Source organism: Cydia fagiglandana, chromosome 3, assembly GCF_963556715.1.
Source record: "Cydia fagiglandana chromosome 3, ilCydFagi1.1, whole genome shotgun sequence".
Classification (NCBI taxonomy): Eukaryota; Metazoa; Arthropoda; class Insecta; order Lepidoptera; family Tortricidae; genus Cydia; species Cydia fagiglandana.
The window spans coordinates 13,891,994-13,907,951 of NC_085934.1; the positions used below are offsets into that span (position 1 = coordinate 13,891,994).

Below are 15,958 nucleotides of genomic sequence, written 5' to 3' on the forward strand. Positions count from 1 at the left end.
CGTTTTTGAAAATTCATCCCCTAAGGTGGTGAAAAAGGGGTTGAAAGTTTGTATGGATATCAAAAAAAATTTCGAGTGGTGGAGTTGAATCTTTGTATTTAGGGATATTATTAGAAGACAGGAAAAGTAATTTCAGCGTTTTGTAAAATCCATCCCCTAACAGGGTTAAAAAGGGGTTGAAAATTTTAATCCATTACAAATGCATTGAAACTTCTTAGAAAGGCATAATAGCCGATTTAAAAAAAAAGAGATTGCAACGTTTTTGGAAATTCAACCCCTAAGGGGGTTAAAAAGGGGATGAAAGTTCGTCTTCGGGTGCAAATTTTATTCTAAGCTAGGAACTTGAAACTTTGTAAAAAGGTATTAAATTAAAATACAAGAAAACTAATTCAAGCATTTTTGTAAATCATCCCCCAAGGTGGTGAGAAAAGGGTTGAAAGTTTGTATGGAGATCGGATATTTTGTGAGTGCGGAACTTGAATCTTTGTATAAGGGCATTATGAGAATACAAGAAAAGTAATTTCAGCAACCAACATCAAAATCCACTTGACTTAAAACTTCATACAACTTGCTAAAAAAGAAAAGTACTTAATTTCAACATTGCTTGGATATGAAAATTATAGAAAATTATAGGTACTAACGATGTAAAATGTTGAAGATAAAATTCCACGCGGACGAAGTCGCGGGCAACAGCTAGTAACTTATAACCGTTCGCGCTGATAAATCGCACTGCATTAATTTCCGTCTTTGCACATTTCTTAGCCTAATTTAGTATGGGAGTTTGGGGTAATTCCAATGCCGAAGTATTTTTGAATTAGATAATTGATTTCTCTACCATATTTTCATGGCTTTATTATCTGGACATAAAACGGAGATGAACCGGACCTGAATGAAACTGACCATATATAGATTTTTGAAAATTGAATAGGTATAGGTACATATTTAATGTTTCCGATAAACTAATATATACCAATTTTGTAAATTTAACCTTTTGGACGCCAATCACTGATATATCCGCACTGCAGGATGCTGCAAATAATCAAAATTTACATAAATTACAAGTACCTACTAAACATAATACATATTGTGGTATAGTTGAAATACGTCGCTTCACGAACCGGCCGTAAGAAAATAACATTATTATTTCAAAATCAAAATCAAACTCATCATGCAAAACCGTTTAGGCATTTGTGAAATTTATTTATGAATTTATCTCATTTTCTGAATTACCCCAGATCACTTCACCCTGAGCACCTGTCCAGGACTGAGGCAGGTATTAATCAAATCGGGCTTAATTCATTAATGTTTCCTACGAGTATCCCTGGCAACTGGCGGCCATTAAAATTAGATTGAACGGTCGGAAGGCTACGCTGCAGCTGCGTTAAATACTCAGATCACTACTTATCTCTAGATGGAGCACACAGGCTGATTCAGGACTTTCAGAAGACGTGAACAGGATCAACCTTAACCTTTTCGACGCCGTGTCAAACACAAAAGCTGCCACTCGGATGCCACGTCACCGAAGTGTCAAAACTGAAATTGAACTTTATGAATATGCACGTAGATCTATGTTGATCTGTTGGTCCATTTAATCCGTCTTTGGCGTTGGACATATCGGTCGGGATATATCGGTCATTTGCGTCCAAAAGATTAAGAGATGATGGCATTTAGTAATTATCAGCACGTTTTTATTTATCACATAATAAATGTATTAAATTAAAGCCGCGAACCGCGTTATTGTCAGCATTCAGTATTACACAAGTAAATAAAAAGAAGGTAACCAAAAAATCTGGAAAAATGTACATTCATGTTGTCGGCTTGGGACAGGAAGAGGTTTAAGGTATTAAAATGTATAATACCTACCATTTACATATTGGCATTTAACAGGATTTTTTTTCACTGTTGCCTATGAAGAAAAGTTAAAGGAGTCGACAGAAGGAGCAAATAATAGGTAGGTGTAGGTAGCGGTTTTCATGTACAGACAACTGTAAAAATATGGTAGTAGCCTACTTATTCAAAAATATGTCCCACAGTCTTAATTCGCTGACATATAAGAGCTATGGGACATATTTTTGAGATGATTTGTGCACCCATATTTTTACGACAAAATGTTGAGTAAATTCCAATTAAGTTCTCCTTATTGTGCAATTAAAAAAAGGTTGCTTATTCTAATTTTATTCATACAAAAAAAAAACAACGAAAAACATTCGGTGTTTAGATATTGTTTTACTATACCTATACGAGTAGTATGTATTGGGAGGTAATCTATGTGCTCCGGTAAATAATAACTGAGAAACTAATAGGCCCTGATCGTATAGCAATCGCCTACGATTACTTCGATAAGCAGACATGCTCCTTTATACCCTTGATGATATTTTTACGAGTATGGAGAATCAGTAATTTGCATTTACTATTAATTGTGTAACGATCTAACGATATAACGATTATGCAATTGAATTTTAAATAGCAATAAACTGGCTATAAAATCTGATTGATACAAAAATGTACACAACTAGTAATAAACGTTATTAATTATAAAATTAATAGCTAGTTAAGGGTCTTTAATTACCTACTTAGTCTTAAGTTAGAGTTAGACCACGAAAAGTCTGCAGCAATTTTGATAATCCACGCAGTGGAAGTGTTATTTTAAACGTCAAACTTCTATGAAATTATGACGTATACTGCGTGGGCTATCAAAATTTCTTCTTTTCAGAATTTCTTGGTCTGTCTAGTAATTTATTCCATTTTGTTACGAAAATTTATCACGTAAATTGTATTTTACATATTACAAAATTGTACTTAATTCATACACACATGAATAAAGATAATAAAAAAAAGATATGCTGATTAATTGTCGTAACACAATGGAATCAATAACTTAAGACTAATTACAGCTCATTAAATAAGTACCTATATTTTTTTTTGCAATTCACCGAATAGTCTGATTGCACTTATACACATTATCCTGCTATATGCCCCGCAGACTGAACTGATTTTCCTAATTAGTATTAAAAATAGTTTACCTATACCCTGAAATAAAGGGGGAGGGGAAGTTAGATTGTGTAATACACTTATGGGTTACCAATTCTGAGTTCAAGATATTTTATACAGCAATTTACTCCTCAGATCTAATATGGCTTAGCGACATAAACGCCAACAAACTCCGGGGTCTTAACATTTACGTAATTGATATTTATCCATGCTATATTTATCTCCTAATTATTAGACCTTGGACTGGTCTGAGGAATAGTTGTCAAGAACAGGTTGTGGACGGCTACTGGTATAATATCACAGATTATTTCTAGCCGATTCGCCACTCGCAACAATGTATCGTTGACATTTTCCCAAAGAAATCTCTTTTTATAATAAAATGTTAAAAATTGCTGGCATGGGTGGACAATGTTAACATACGTTAAGTCTGATAGTCATCTTTCCGCTGTCTTAAGTTTACCCTCAGCAACAAAGCGCAAAACGGTCAACTTAGTTGTACCTATTGCCACTAACCGCCGTAGAAGCTGGAAGAACCAGGGGTGGAGAAAGCAATGTCCTTTTTATAAGTAAATACTACTTATATACACTTTCTTATTATTATCAATATATATGTCAGTACCTACTAGCAATCCGCTCCGGCTTTGCACGGGTTACACAAAATTTTAACAAATTATACCTAAACCTTCCTCAAGAATCACTATTAATAGGTGAAAACTGAAAACGTTTAGCAGTTTTTCAATTTATCGGAAACATACAAGCATACAGATAGAATGACGCGGCGGGGGCTTTATTTTGTAATATTTATAATGTAGTAATGTATGTACAATTCATCCGTCTCGATAGTTTACGAGTGACATGTCTGCTGTAACAATTATATAATGCATGAGTGTGGCGGGTCTCATGGATTTCCGGCGCTTACCGACCGCTATATTACTACCGGGCCTCATTAAGATGAGTCACTTGGACCTGTTCAGTATATAATGAGACCTTAAGGCTAGTTTAAGCCTGGATGATACTTTACCAAGTTTCTGGGAACATAGGTACATAATCTATCTGGTCTTATAATTTATATTTTGTAATGTTAGTATAATAGTATTTTATGCAACAGTTTTATAAGAGGGGTCAAAAAATGTGAGTGGCGTGGGTAACAATGTGAGCCGAAGGCGAACATTGTTAATAAATACGCCATGAGCATTTTTTGACTACTTATACAACGTTGCATACAATGCTTTTTCTATGAGTAGGCAATATTAAATAAAATACAAAAAAATATAAACAAAATTTTATTTATGAAAATGTCAATTTAAATTTTGGATAGTAGATATTACTATATGTATGTAGCTCTTGTCTGCGACAAGCACCCGTAATACCAAATATTACTGCAACCTGTAACAAGAAAAAGGAGAATTAAATAATATTCAGTTTCAATGCAAAAATATAAAATGTACATAAATATAGCTCGTTGTACTGTGTACCCTAAAAATGTGTATCAAAAATTTTTATAACATATACCAACCTTGCTTAAAAGATAGATCTGATCCGGTGCTTCCAATTAGTCTTTGAAAATACACCAAAGACGTTTTCAGAGAATGACGAAGTTTTGTGCTCCAATCTCCACGCCATGCACTTCTCATAAGATTTGTCGTATAGGTGCTGAGATTTAGTACTTAGGCAACAAATTTTCGGTCGCTGCTTGTGCTGCAGCGGATATTTCTTCAGGTGTAGAAACAATGTAGTCCTCTTTGTCCATTTTCAACACTTTTTATGAACGCAAAACAAATAGTAACGCAAAGTACTCAAAGAACAAGAAATTACCGGGAAAGGCGGGAAACGAGAAACAAACGAGTAATGTCTATGGTTATGTTTTTTTTTTAAAGCCGTTACACACTACCGCACCGCACCAGGGTCGTGGTGCTGTAGGGTATAAAAGTATTTTTTATTATGTTGGTAGCAATGAACTCAGTACAAATTTGTTTCTTTTTTAATAAAAACCGTATGCATTCAATCGTTTGTCACGTTGGTAGCAATGTACCGGTATGTGCCACCTGCTACCCTGCACCAGCTTACCGTATCGTAATGTCTCTAAAACGATACAAGTGCTTTTTTGGGCAATAGACTATAGACTTTTAAGGAGTATTAATAATGTACGCCCTTATATGTTCGTTCGTGACTATGTAAATGACAGATAAAAGTACCCGAGTAGAAAAAGATAATAAACCATAGTACTGTCTTCAGTTACCGCGATAGTTAATCTCCCTTCCTTATATACTCGTATACACACCTTTGAGGCGACGACGTAAAGCGACATCTACTGAATGACGATAGGTGCATATTTTAACGGCACCGGAGTCTCAAGTTGTATTGATGATTCACCAGTAACAATGCGCTAACCCATACTAAACCAATTATTTAACAACAACATATTAACGGGTCGAGGGGAGGCCTTTGCCCAGCAGTGGGAAACTTAGACAGGTTAAAATAGTAGATTGTACAACAAGGGCATAAAGTGACCCATAACTATTCACCCGAGGCAATTTTTTGGTCTGAGCGAAGCGAAGACCAAAATAGTAGACGAGGGTAAAAATGGACATTTATGCCCTTTTTGTACTCTCTGCTTTTCACTTCGATTGCGAGGAATATAAAATTATATTTTTCACGGCAATTTACACCACGAAATTGTCGCAAAGCGAAAGAACATAATAGGTACATAACCAATGCCCGCCAACCAACTTTTTTTTTATGACAACATGTGATCAGAGTTTCAGACGCTTGGTTTTCTGCCAAGTCAAACATTTCGGAGCATTTTTGAACGATAATCGACTCCTATTTTATGTGATTTACTAAATTTAATGACAGAAAATACGGATTTCTAATTGTAGCAAAAATAAAATAATATAACAAGTTTTGTCATCTACACAATTTTATTGCTCAGTAAAATTGTGCAATATGTTTTAACTGTTTGGCTGTTGAGACCGATTACCTTAGTCTTAGAAGAAAATTTTACTTTTATGCTCTAGAGCATAAAATGCGATTTTATGTCGTCTACGCACGACATAAAGGTGCACTTTTTGAGCATGAGAAGTGAAAAAAATATTAACGGACACCGTCTCCTTTTCCAGAGCAGTGAGCGCGTGCGGTGCGACGCGATGTACTCGTGAACGGTCATCATGCGCCTCTTCCGCGGGCCGAAGCGCAGGGAAGTGACCGGGCCGCGAGCCGCAGCGACGCCGGCGCCGTCTCCGTGCCGAGACGCCGCTGGCGCCGGCCCCCGCCCGCACGACTTCACCCTAGTCACGGCACTACCGGCTATGGTCATGGAGGACGACGTTAGGGAAATGAAGAAAGGTGCGTTATATAATCTTATGGTTTATTTAGACGATGCGAGAACTCGCATGCGAGTTTCATTACATTGCGGTATTTGATCCATCCAAAGAATTGGACGTAATGCGAGTTTCATTACATTGCGGTATTTTATCCATCCAAAGAATTGGACGTAACCAACAGTCCGCAATGTAACTACAATCGCATGCGAGTTCGCGCGCCGTCTAATTCAGCCCTTATACATTTAAACGAGCACTTTTTGTATAGGTATATTATGTATACCTACCAGCGACCCGCCACAACTTCGCACAGGTTAACAAATTATAACGCGAACATACAGACAAACACATAAATAGACAGACGCGGCGGGGGACTTTGTTTTATAAGGTTTAGCGATTTCGGGGATATCGGAAACGGCTCTAATGATTTCGATAAAATTTGTTATATGGGGGGGTTTTCGGGGGCGATAAATCGATCTAGCTAAATAGGTCTCGCAACTTGTTTCGATTTGAAACAATCCCTTGGTCGTGTTTTGATTTATCTACACTAGTTGCGAATTTCCTACTTTTCGCACTTGTACCGTAATATACCTACTATTTAATATTAATGAATATTAATTCATACTTTCTTTACTTTCCAGTGTTCGCAACGTGGGGTCGTCGTATGGGAAAAAAACTTGACATGCTGAGAAAACCTGACGCAAAAGAAGCTTCACAAGAACAACCTAGTAATGAAAGCTTTAATGAGGAGTCCCCGAGGAGCATATCTGGCCAGTTCAAGAAAAAGCAGCAATGGAAAATGGAACGGAGCAGTTCTGAAACTACTTCCCTAAAAAGGGATAACGACACTGATTCCATTAGAAGCGGATCCCGAGATCGATCGCCTAGCCCATTCAAATCTTTCTTCCATAGAATGGGTTCAACGGGAATGTTAAACTCATCTAGGTCCCAAACACTAAATATCCATAAAACATCAGAAAACAGTTATCCGGTGGCAAGTGGACCTACGCTTTATCGAAGCTGTTCAACTTCACATCTGTCTACGTATGTGAAAGCTGATGATCCATCTGATGATATTGATTTACAGAACGCTGATAGTGAAATTAAAAAGTCTCCTTCAAAGAATAATAATATTTTAACTGAAGATGCGTTAGCTAATTCATCAAAGGCCATTAGTTGTGATAATATCCCTAATCTTGAACAAGGTAATGGTATGTGTAAAAAACCAAACTTTCCGTACGCCTTTTTAAGGTCTAAATTATCGGTTTTACCCGAAGAAAACAGTATGGCATCACAACAACGAACGAGCAGCATAAGGCAAAGTTACTCCGAAAGAATAGATAGAAAATCACCAAAATTTCGCAAAGATAGACTATTTCTTTCCAATTCTCGCTCCGAGGAACGATATCAAAGCAACGATAGCATATCGGTTCATGAAGACATGATGCTTAATGCTGCCTTAAGAAATGAATACTCTGATTTCAATAGAAGTTCTATGCGAAGTATCAATGAAATCGATGGCACGTACCCCGCACGGCGTCTCGAAGACGTTCACCGACGTTCGTCGATGATATCCCATAGGCCACCTTTAGATTACGATCCAATGCTTATACCGAGAAACCGAAACAGTTTACCAGTATACGACTATGGTCCGTATTTAGGGTCCGTGAGGGACATAAAAACTGAACTTATGACATCGTCTCAAAGTATACATCTCGGACCAGAAAGTACTGAGATTCTTCAGACTCATCGACTAAGCAACTATGTTAGTTCAAATGAGTCTGGCTATGACAGCGATGGACGTCCGACAGATGAACATAGCAACCACTCACCGCCAGGATACTCGAGTCATATATCGCCAGGTACTGTGCGAGCGGAACCAATTGATGCTACTGCAGATGTAACGCACGGTAATTTTTCGAGACAATTGAGCTTAAACCATAAAATCAACGTGAGTAGAGTACATGTTCCTGCTAGACGGAGTTCTACACCATGTGCTTTATTTCCAATAGAAAATAGCATGCCTTATGAATATGTAAACAATAACAGGGAACAGTTTCATAAGTATCCCAATAATCCATTACACGTTCTAGATTATAATGATGCTAAACCACCACCGCTGCCAAAAAAGACATTAAACAAAAAAATACCTTTCGTTTATAAAACTATCACACTAGACGAACGTGTGGAAACACGAAAAATTAAATTACTTCATTCCCAAGTATTGCCAGTAGAACATTCCTCTAATCCCAATCTCAGTACTCTAATACCACCAGTGGACAATGAAGGCCCCAGCATTCCTGTACCAGAAACTGATATTTTTGGACGGGGACCATGTACAAAGCGATTCAGAAAGTTAAGATTAATAAAATCAAGATTAGATGAAAGTCTCGGCGTTTATTTAACACAACACAGAGTAGACTTCGATAGCAGTGGATCTAATTTTGAGATACGTTATATTGTGGTAAAACTAGATTTTGACGGCATAGCGCATAGGGATGGAAGACTGCGGATCGGTGATGAAATAGTTAATGTCAATGGAAAAGTTTTAAGAGGTTTATCATCACTAAAAGAAGTGCAGCATATTGTTAACTCATGTTCATCTGAAGCAAATTGTCAAGAAGGAGCACAAAAATACCAAGTTGATCTTGTTATGGCCCATGATGAAATTACTCCAGTGACATTAAGTCGGATAATAAACAGACATACTAGCGATCAAAATGTGATAGCGCCTTCGACATCTAACGTTCCGCCTGATATAATTTCGGAAACCGTTCATAAACCCACGGCTTCAAATCAAATAACCATTGAAACTCATTTTCCTAGTGAAAACCAATTTTACAGTAATTATGGAAATGGTACCAATAGCACTACCAATAATTTCCAACATAGTACACGACGACGAGAAACAGAAGTTCTAGGAAACAATAGCCCTACAATTCAACTAAATCAAAAGAGTGATGACGAAAAATTATTAGAGAGGGCTTATCCGGCACCATCAGCCACACTGCAAAATATTACAAATATCGAAATATCAATGAGATCTTCACCAACACCAAGAAACAGACATTCAAATAATTATAGACCTATTTCTCTTCATAATTCAAGGCCGCCTCTTATGGCTGAGCAGTATTCAACAAGTAATGAAAACACAACAAATGAGATAAAGGAAAAATCACCCCATTACATAAAACATGTCCCAAGATTATACCAAAACCGATCATTTGAAAGTATTCCTGAACAACTTCTGAGAAGTAGCAACAGAAGCAGATTTTTCAATAGGATTGGTTCTCAACGCTGCTCTCCAAGCCATGGTCATGTGTCTCGTCAGCAAGAACACGCATTAATGCAGAATGAGGGTCACCAAAGTGGTATTTATTCGAACAATTCTTTGCACATCGCAGAATTCTGGAAAGGACCTGGTCATAAAAGTTTAGGATTTAGTATTGTTGGAGGGACCGATTCTCCAAAAGGAAAAATGGGAATTTTCGTAAAAACTGTCTTTCCTAACGGACAAGCTGCTGATAAGGGGACTATCTTTGAAGGTAATTATAATGTCAATAACATAACATCTTAACAAATAAGATAATCTTAAGGGCGGGAATAAAGACAATAGGTGCGTATGTCAAAAATTTAAAGGGCCATATGTACTGTAAAACGTTATACAATGCACGTGCGAAACGTTAATTCGCACTTGCATCGCAATGTACATACATGATGAGTTTTCCTTATCAAACAATTTTCATACCTACTCTCAAAAGATTATAGATGATATGGAGTTAATGAAGTTTGCGAACCTTACTGTTACTCGTAATAGAGATTCCTCATCCGTCTGCCACGATATTTCTACTCGATACTTTAAAGTGCTCATATTTTTGCTTTACAGGTGACGAGATCTTGTCAGTCAATAATGTGCCAACCCGTGGACTGAGCCATGCAGGGGCCATATCGCTTTTCAAACAAGTTAAAGAAGGAAAACTTGAACTGACGCTTTCAAGAAGAAGGTAATTATTAATGATCAATTTTGATTTTTGTGGCAATTATTCCTACGTCATATCTTCATCAAACTAACCTAACCTAAACTTAACTATGGGGCTATTTAATTTTAAAAGTCCCGCATACGTATCGTGCTTTGTTTTTTCTATATTTTTACATATTTACCTACATATTTTTATAGATAAATGGCTGTAAAAGTTAAGAACAAGAGCTGCGTTGTAAAAGCGCGAACCATAAAGAATGTTGTGTTACGTTTTTTGTAATCAATACTTTAACCTATCAAGAGTCGGAGAAAGGTTTCCAAACAACTTATTTATGGTTTAAAATTTGTTTCAGAGCACCTAGGTCAAGATCCGTGGAACCTCTGGGAAATTTCCGCTGCGACAATCTAAAGGAGTGAAATTTGGCAGATGAATTAGAACCGCGATAAAAACAAGTTCGTAGGAATTTTGATTAATTAGTGTGCAATACTTTTCTTTATAATAACTAACTGGAGGCAGGTAGAAACACAATTTTCTACAATAACATTCAAATAGTATTCAGAGGAGTGTCTTTTATAATAATTGCGTTCAACGCATAGTACCTACACAAGACGCTAAATGTTATAACAATCATTGTACTGTAATATTATCAATGACTGTTTTCATACCGAGTTAAATCTACTTATGCGACGTAGTTGCTATACTATAATAATATGTACTATATAGTTATTATGTTTAAACGATAGTACCTATAATATTTACTTAATCTATAAGTCTCTCGTTGTTAAACGTTAAATATTTCGGTTTCTACTCTCCAACGAAACACGTATTATAACTGCGATGTGTATGATGTCCATGTTAGCTTTTATGTAGCTATGCATAGTTTAGTAAATAGATTTTATATCATTTTATTATACATATTACGGAATGTTGATTGTAAATAATATGTTGAATTCATACAGCATTAATGCAAAGTATTGTTATAGGACTAAATATAGTCGAAGACCTACAATAAGACTGTATTTATGTTTAATGTTTATGAAAAACTACTATAGAATTTCGTAATTTGTATGTGTAATTTTTTCGTTATATTGTTTTGTTAGGCAAGCTAGATCTCGTTGAAACCTAACCGATAGGTGTACACCATGCTAGTAAGAATGAATATTGAATATGTAGCTGTTGTGATAGTTAATGGTTTTTTGTGTATCTATGCATAAAGCAACTATGATTTACGATTCGTGGATGTTCGTTGATTTGCTTTGTATCTATCAGGATCCTTTTGTAGGTTAAATAATGTATACTAACATGACATGTACTCGATATTTCGTATATCTTACATAGACTGATCTTTTTTAATTTGAGTAGGCACCTTAAATACTACCAAAGTTAGACATAATTTCGCAACTATAACAGACTTATAAACTTATCATCCTTAACAAATCCGTAATAGAATGGATATTAAAAACAAAACAGAAAAGTGCTATGTATGACTCTACGAGTTTTTATTGTGCAAATTACATTTCATTCATATCCTCACTCTCATCTCAACTTGGTCTGACTCTAGTAATTTTAACTTTTTCGCCGCCATTGACTTGATATAAAGTCTGTACATTTCGTACCCCACACGCCAAGACTCCATATGTTATACGGGTTGTTTACGTGCAATTTGTAGCTTGGCGTTGAGGACACTTTATTACTTACTTCATTATCGTGGCGGCGAAAAGGTTAATTCATAATTTAAATAAGTAGTTTAGACTTATTTACAATATCAGTGGTGGTAATTGCTATAACTGTTACAAATTTTAGGTATCTACTTCAAACGGTCTCTGAGAAAAACGCATTTAACTGATTTGCAAGACCGAAGTAATCCCATAAATATTCCGTGAACGAAGTTTTGTACGGAACACTAAAAACAACTAAGATGAAAGTAGGCAAATACAGGCACAATGAAAACTAAAGACACATAAGAACTTCAGAATTTTGTACACTATATCGTCAAAATGTTAGTCACGTCAGATGACCAGATTAAACGTGACAGTCCAATTCTAAACTACCTATGCATGTTACCTACTACAATATTGAAGTTGCAATTTAAATAACTGCACAGTCAGTTTCTTATTTACAAGACAATACACAGATAACTTGACCTGCTAATTGAGCATTTTTTTCGAGACGATATAAAAATTACGATACGAGACTAAACTGACGATAGAGATTTTTTTAATGAAATGTATATATCAAAAATGTAGGCCAAACTTAGTGTAAAAATCAACCTAATACGACGATGCTTCCATCCATATTACAACGTGCTTTTGAACGTAGGTTTAATAAATCTGTAACGATTTGTTTTGTTTACAGTTTTTACACAAAACACCGATCAGCTCCGTCCAATTAAATTGTTAATATGTCAATTGTTCAAATAAGTATATACCTATCCTCACCCTTATTGTAATTCAGATACAGTTTGAAGTTATTAGGAGAGCTCTAGTAAAGCTGGTTATACCTATTAATAGTAAAACACACCGCACTATGCTCTTCAAGCGTAATTGCGCATAAGTACCTGTTTGAAGCAAAATGTATTATTATATTGTGCAGGCCATTGCAAAATAGCCAGCCAAAGTGATATAGCTGAAACTTTATGCCTACCCTGTGGTTTCGGTGAATATTTAGTGCTGGACTGTTGGTGCATCATATACTCTGAACACTTCTCGAATGTCCTCCTCCTGACGACTATGTGTCAAAATTTAGTAGGACGCAAGTCATCAGGAGACTAGTGTATTGTGTGATATTTTTGATTTGAAAATTCATCGAGCGAACTTTATTTAATCGTGTAAAGATATATTAAAGTTGTAAATTAACTAATGACTTTCCTTAATTATTACACTACTACAGTCTTGTTTTTCATATTGGCCAATCCACTTCACAGCGTACTTACGTAAGAATACAATGCAATTGTTAGGTTTACCACAGAACACAGAATCACCACGTTGAAGGTCCAAAGGATTATCGACTCTATCTCTATCAACAATAGATTAAAAAGTCAAATAATAGGTAAAGGGCCACTCCTGGCATCTAGGTAAATACCGTGTACCCGAACTTACTTTTACCTCTAAGTGACTAGGTAAGTACCTGTTACCTAGTTTACTACATACGGTCAATATGAGCATGTCCATGTTATGAGGTAAACAAAACAATTGCTTTGTATTCTCAAGTACGCTGAATTGGATTGGCCAAAAGAAAAACGACTCACTTAAATTTGTCTTTATACATATAAATTCAAATTAAAAGTACTACAAATCAGCTTGGACGAAACCGTCGGAAGGAGGACTACAGTTTAAAGGGCTAATCATGGAATAATTTCAACATTTTTCAAACAAGAAATAAGTGCCACGAATTTACAATGCACCATTCTAAGTAAAATCTTCGCCAAACCACGATGGAGTAGCCATAAAGTCAAACCAGGTATATTTTGCGAAACGTTGCCAATAAATAAATAAGTACCTGTCAAACAATCTAACTCATGCAATTGTTATGTAATATTTACTACATACCGTGTACAGTATTGATTTGTAATAACTTTTCCAGTAAACAACATTTGTAAAGAATTTAAATGATTATATTATATACCTACTTATGGCTTCATTCCTATCAAAATAAAACAATTCTAAATAATTCTGACTATATTATTTATCAAAACGTATAAAATATATAAAATGAACAGTTTCCATCACACTTTCAACAACCTTATGTAGAGCCGCATAAAATATTATAAAAATATCATTCTAAAAGAGTAAAATTCTCATAATATATCTTTATTTCATTAGGTACACGTACCTTTCTTACAGATAGGCCACCTACATTTATGGGGCTCTTAGAAAAAATAAGCAATAATGCTATGAATCAGCATGTCTTCCTTAATTTTTAAGGTTTCTTTAGTGAGAAGTGAGGCTGACAGGAATACTGTATTTCAGTAGGACAATGTGTTTTACCAGACGTATCAGTAGTTTATTTAATATCACACAGTATGGCAACTCCACGCAGTACCCAGTGGTCGGGGTTTTTGATCGTCGGCATCCATAGAGGCGTGATAAATGTCAATCCGGTTCGTACTGGCTTCTTATATACGGGACACTGTAATATTCACGGGAAATTTAATCGAAAAGCTTATGGCCGCCTAAATATTAGTGCGGCATCATCTTTGCTTAATACTTATTGCACGCGAAAATGATGCAGTCATACACAACGTGACCGTATATAAGGAAATCAAGGATGCAAGATTTTCAGTTTATTTAAACCTGGCCTTATTAAGTTAACCTTTCATCTGTCTAAGCACTGATCAGTGCGCACGAATTAAAATCCTTTGTCTAATACAATATAATTAAATTTGTTCGCACTGATCAGTGCTTAGGCATACGAAGGGTTATACCTAGTATACCTATTACTATTACCTATCCTTTCACGGAAGTATAATTGTGTAATATGCAATTGTCCTTGAAAAATGCATTGAAAACTATAAAACTTACCGTATATAATTTGGGGTCCTTTGGGGCAGTAGAATTAATCGCATATACATGTATCACTGGCAGGGATGTGTAGAGAACTTTGAGCGTAGATTCACAAAGACGGAAGTTCCGTCGGTCCCAGCTCGCTCCGTCTAGGAACAGGCCGTGGACATACACGCCTTCCTAAAAGACGAACGCCCCATATTAAATAAAATTAAAGCATACTCATAGATCAGTGCAAAGGTGAAGTTTCGTTTTCAGTCAAAAGGACTACTACGACAAAGGTTTTAATACCTTTAATATAAACATTGAAACAGATTTACCTTGTACAAGTTGAATCGAATTACTGAGTCAGGACAATATAACTTTAAAAAAACTGATTACGGAGATATACATTGAGCATCACCCAAATTAAAATATTACTTACAGGTGGAGGCGCTTTCACATCTTCTAAAATAAACTTGGTGACATCGTTATGCAGAGCGACCATGTCCAAAGCCCAACCCTTGTGGGCTCTAGTTACTTCTTGTCTCATCGCCGTAAGAAAGCCTGTTAAACAGTGAAAACATTACATCACTCTATTTTACCTAGTAGATTAGAAATTTATTTATTTATCAATTATGCCCTCCACTTTTTATATAAATTATTCTAAATGCTCTCCATGTCCTATGGGCATAAACAATGAGATTAGAAGAACACACAGACCCCACCATAGAAGTTATACACGGTGTAACATGAGGAAACCGAATAATTTTAACCACGCATTTCTGAGGTCAAAAGAAGGAAAAAATGTAATATGAGTTTAGGTCAATTTCGCCAAAAAAAAAATTTTTTTTTGTATTGTTTTTTCAATTTTTTTAATGTATTTGTACATATAAAATAAATGTTATTGGTAAACTTGTTACTTAAAATTAGTGTCCGACCGAAACATGTTTTTTTGCCGAAACCGAAACCGAAACCGAATGTTCGGCTTTGGCTCTAGTTTCGGCCGAAACCGAAACCGAAACCGAAACTTTTGTAGACTTGTTAAAATCGTTGAAAAAATGTCATAAAACCTCTTTTATACACATATTATGGGGCTGTCAACACCCAATATCCTTGAAATTCATGTTACTTAAGCAGTTTTTTAAGAAAATTACTAGAGTTAGACCAAGATAATTCTGCAACG

The 15,958-nt window shown here is 35.8% G+C and overlaps 2 protein-coding genes across 2 annotated transcripts in view; one reads left to right on the plus strand and one right to left on the minus strand.

The window, feature by feature from the left end:
- Nucleotides 1-13,960, plus strand: part of LOC134680165 (uncharacterized) — a 37,376-nt gene extending 23,416 nt beyond the window's left edge. Inside the window, exons 2-5 of the mRNA XM_063539236.1 lie at nucleotides 6,111-6,336; nucleotides 6,953-9,856; nucleotides 10,198-10,315; nucleotides 10,644-13,960. Of these exons, the coding sequence (XP_063395306.1) occupies nucleotides 6,159-6,336; nucleotides 6,953-9,856; nucleotides 10,198-10,315; nucleotides 10,644-10,707 (3,264 nt within the window). The 5' untranslated portion in view covers nucleotides 6,111-6,158 and the 3' untranslated portion in view covers nucleotides 10,708-13,960. The remainder of the gene's footprint in view (nucleotides 1-6,110; nucleotides 6,337-6,952; nucleotides 9,857-10,197; nucleotides 10,316-10,643) is intronic.
- LOC134680178 (dynein axonemal heavy chain 8) overlaps nucleotides 13,961-15,958 on the minus strand; it is a 68,625-nt gene continuing 66,627 nt past the window's right edge. Inside the window, exons 89-91 of the mRNA XM_063539255.1 lie at nucleotides 15,218-15,339; nucleotides 14,812-14,973; nucleotides 13,961-14,419 (exon numbers count right to left, since the gene is read on the minus strand). Of these exons, the coding sequence (XP_063395325.1) occupies nucleotides 14,294-14,419; nucleotides 14,812-14,973; nucleotides 15,218-15,339 (410 nt within the window). The 3' untranslated portion in view covers nucleotides 13,961-14,293. The remainder of the gene's footprint in view (nucleotides 14,420-14,811; nucleotides 14,974-15,217; nucleotides 15,340-15,958) is intronic.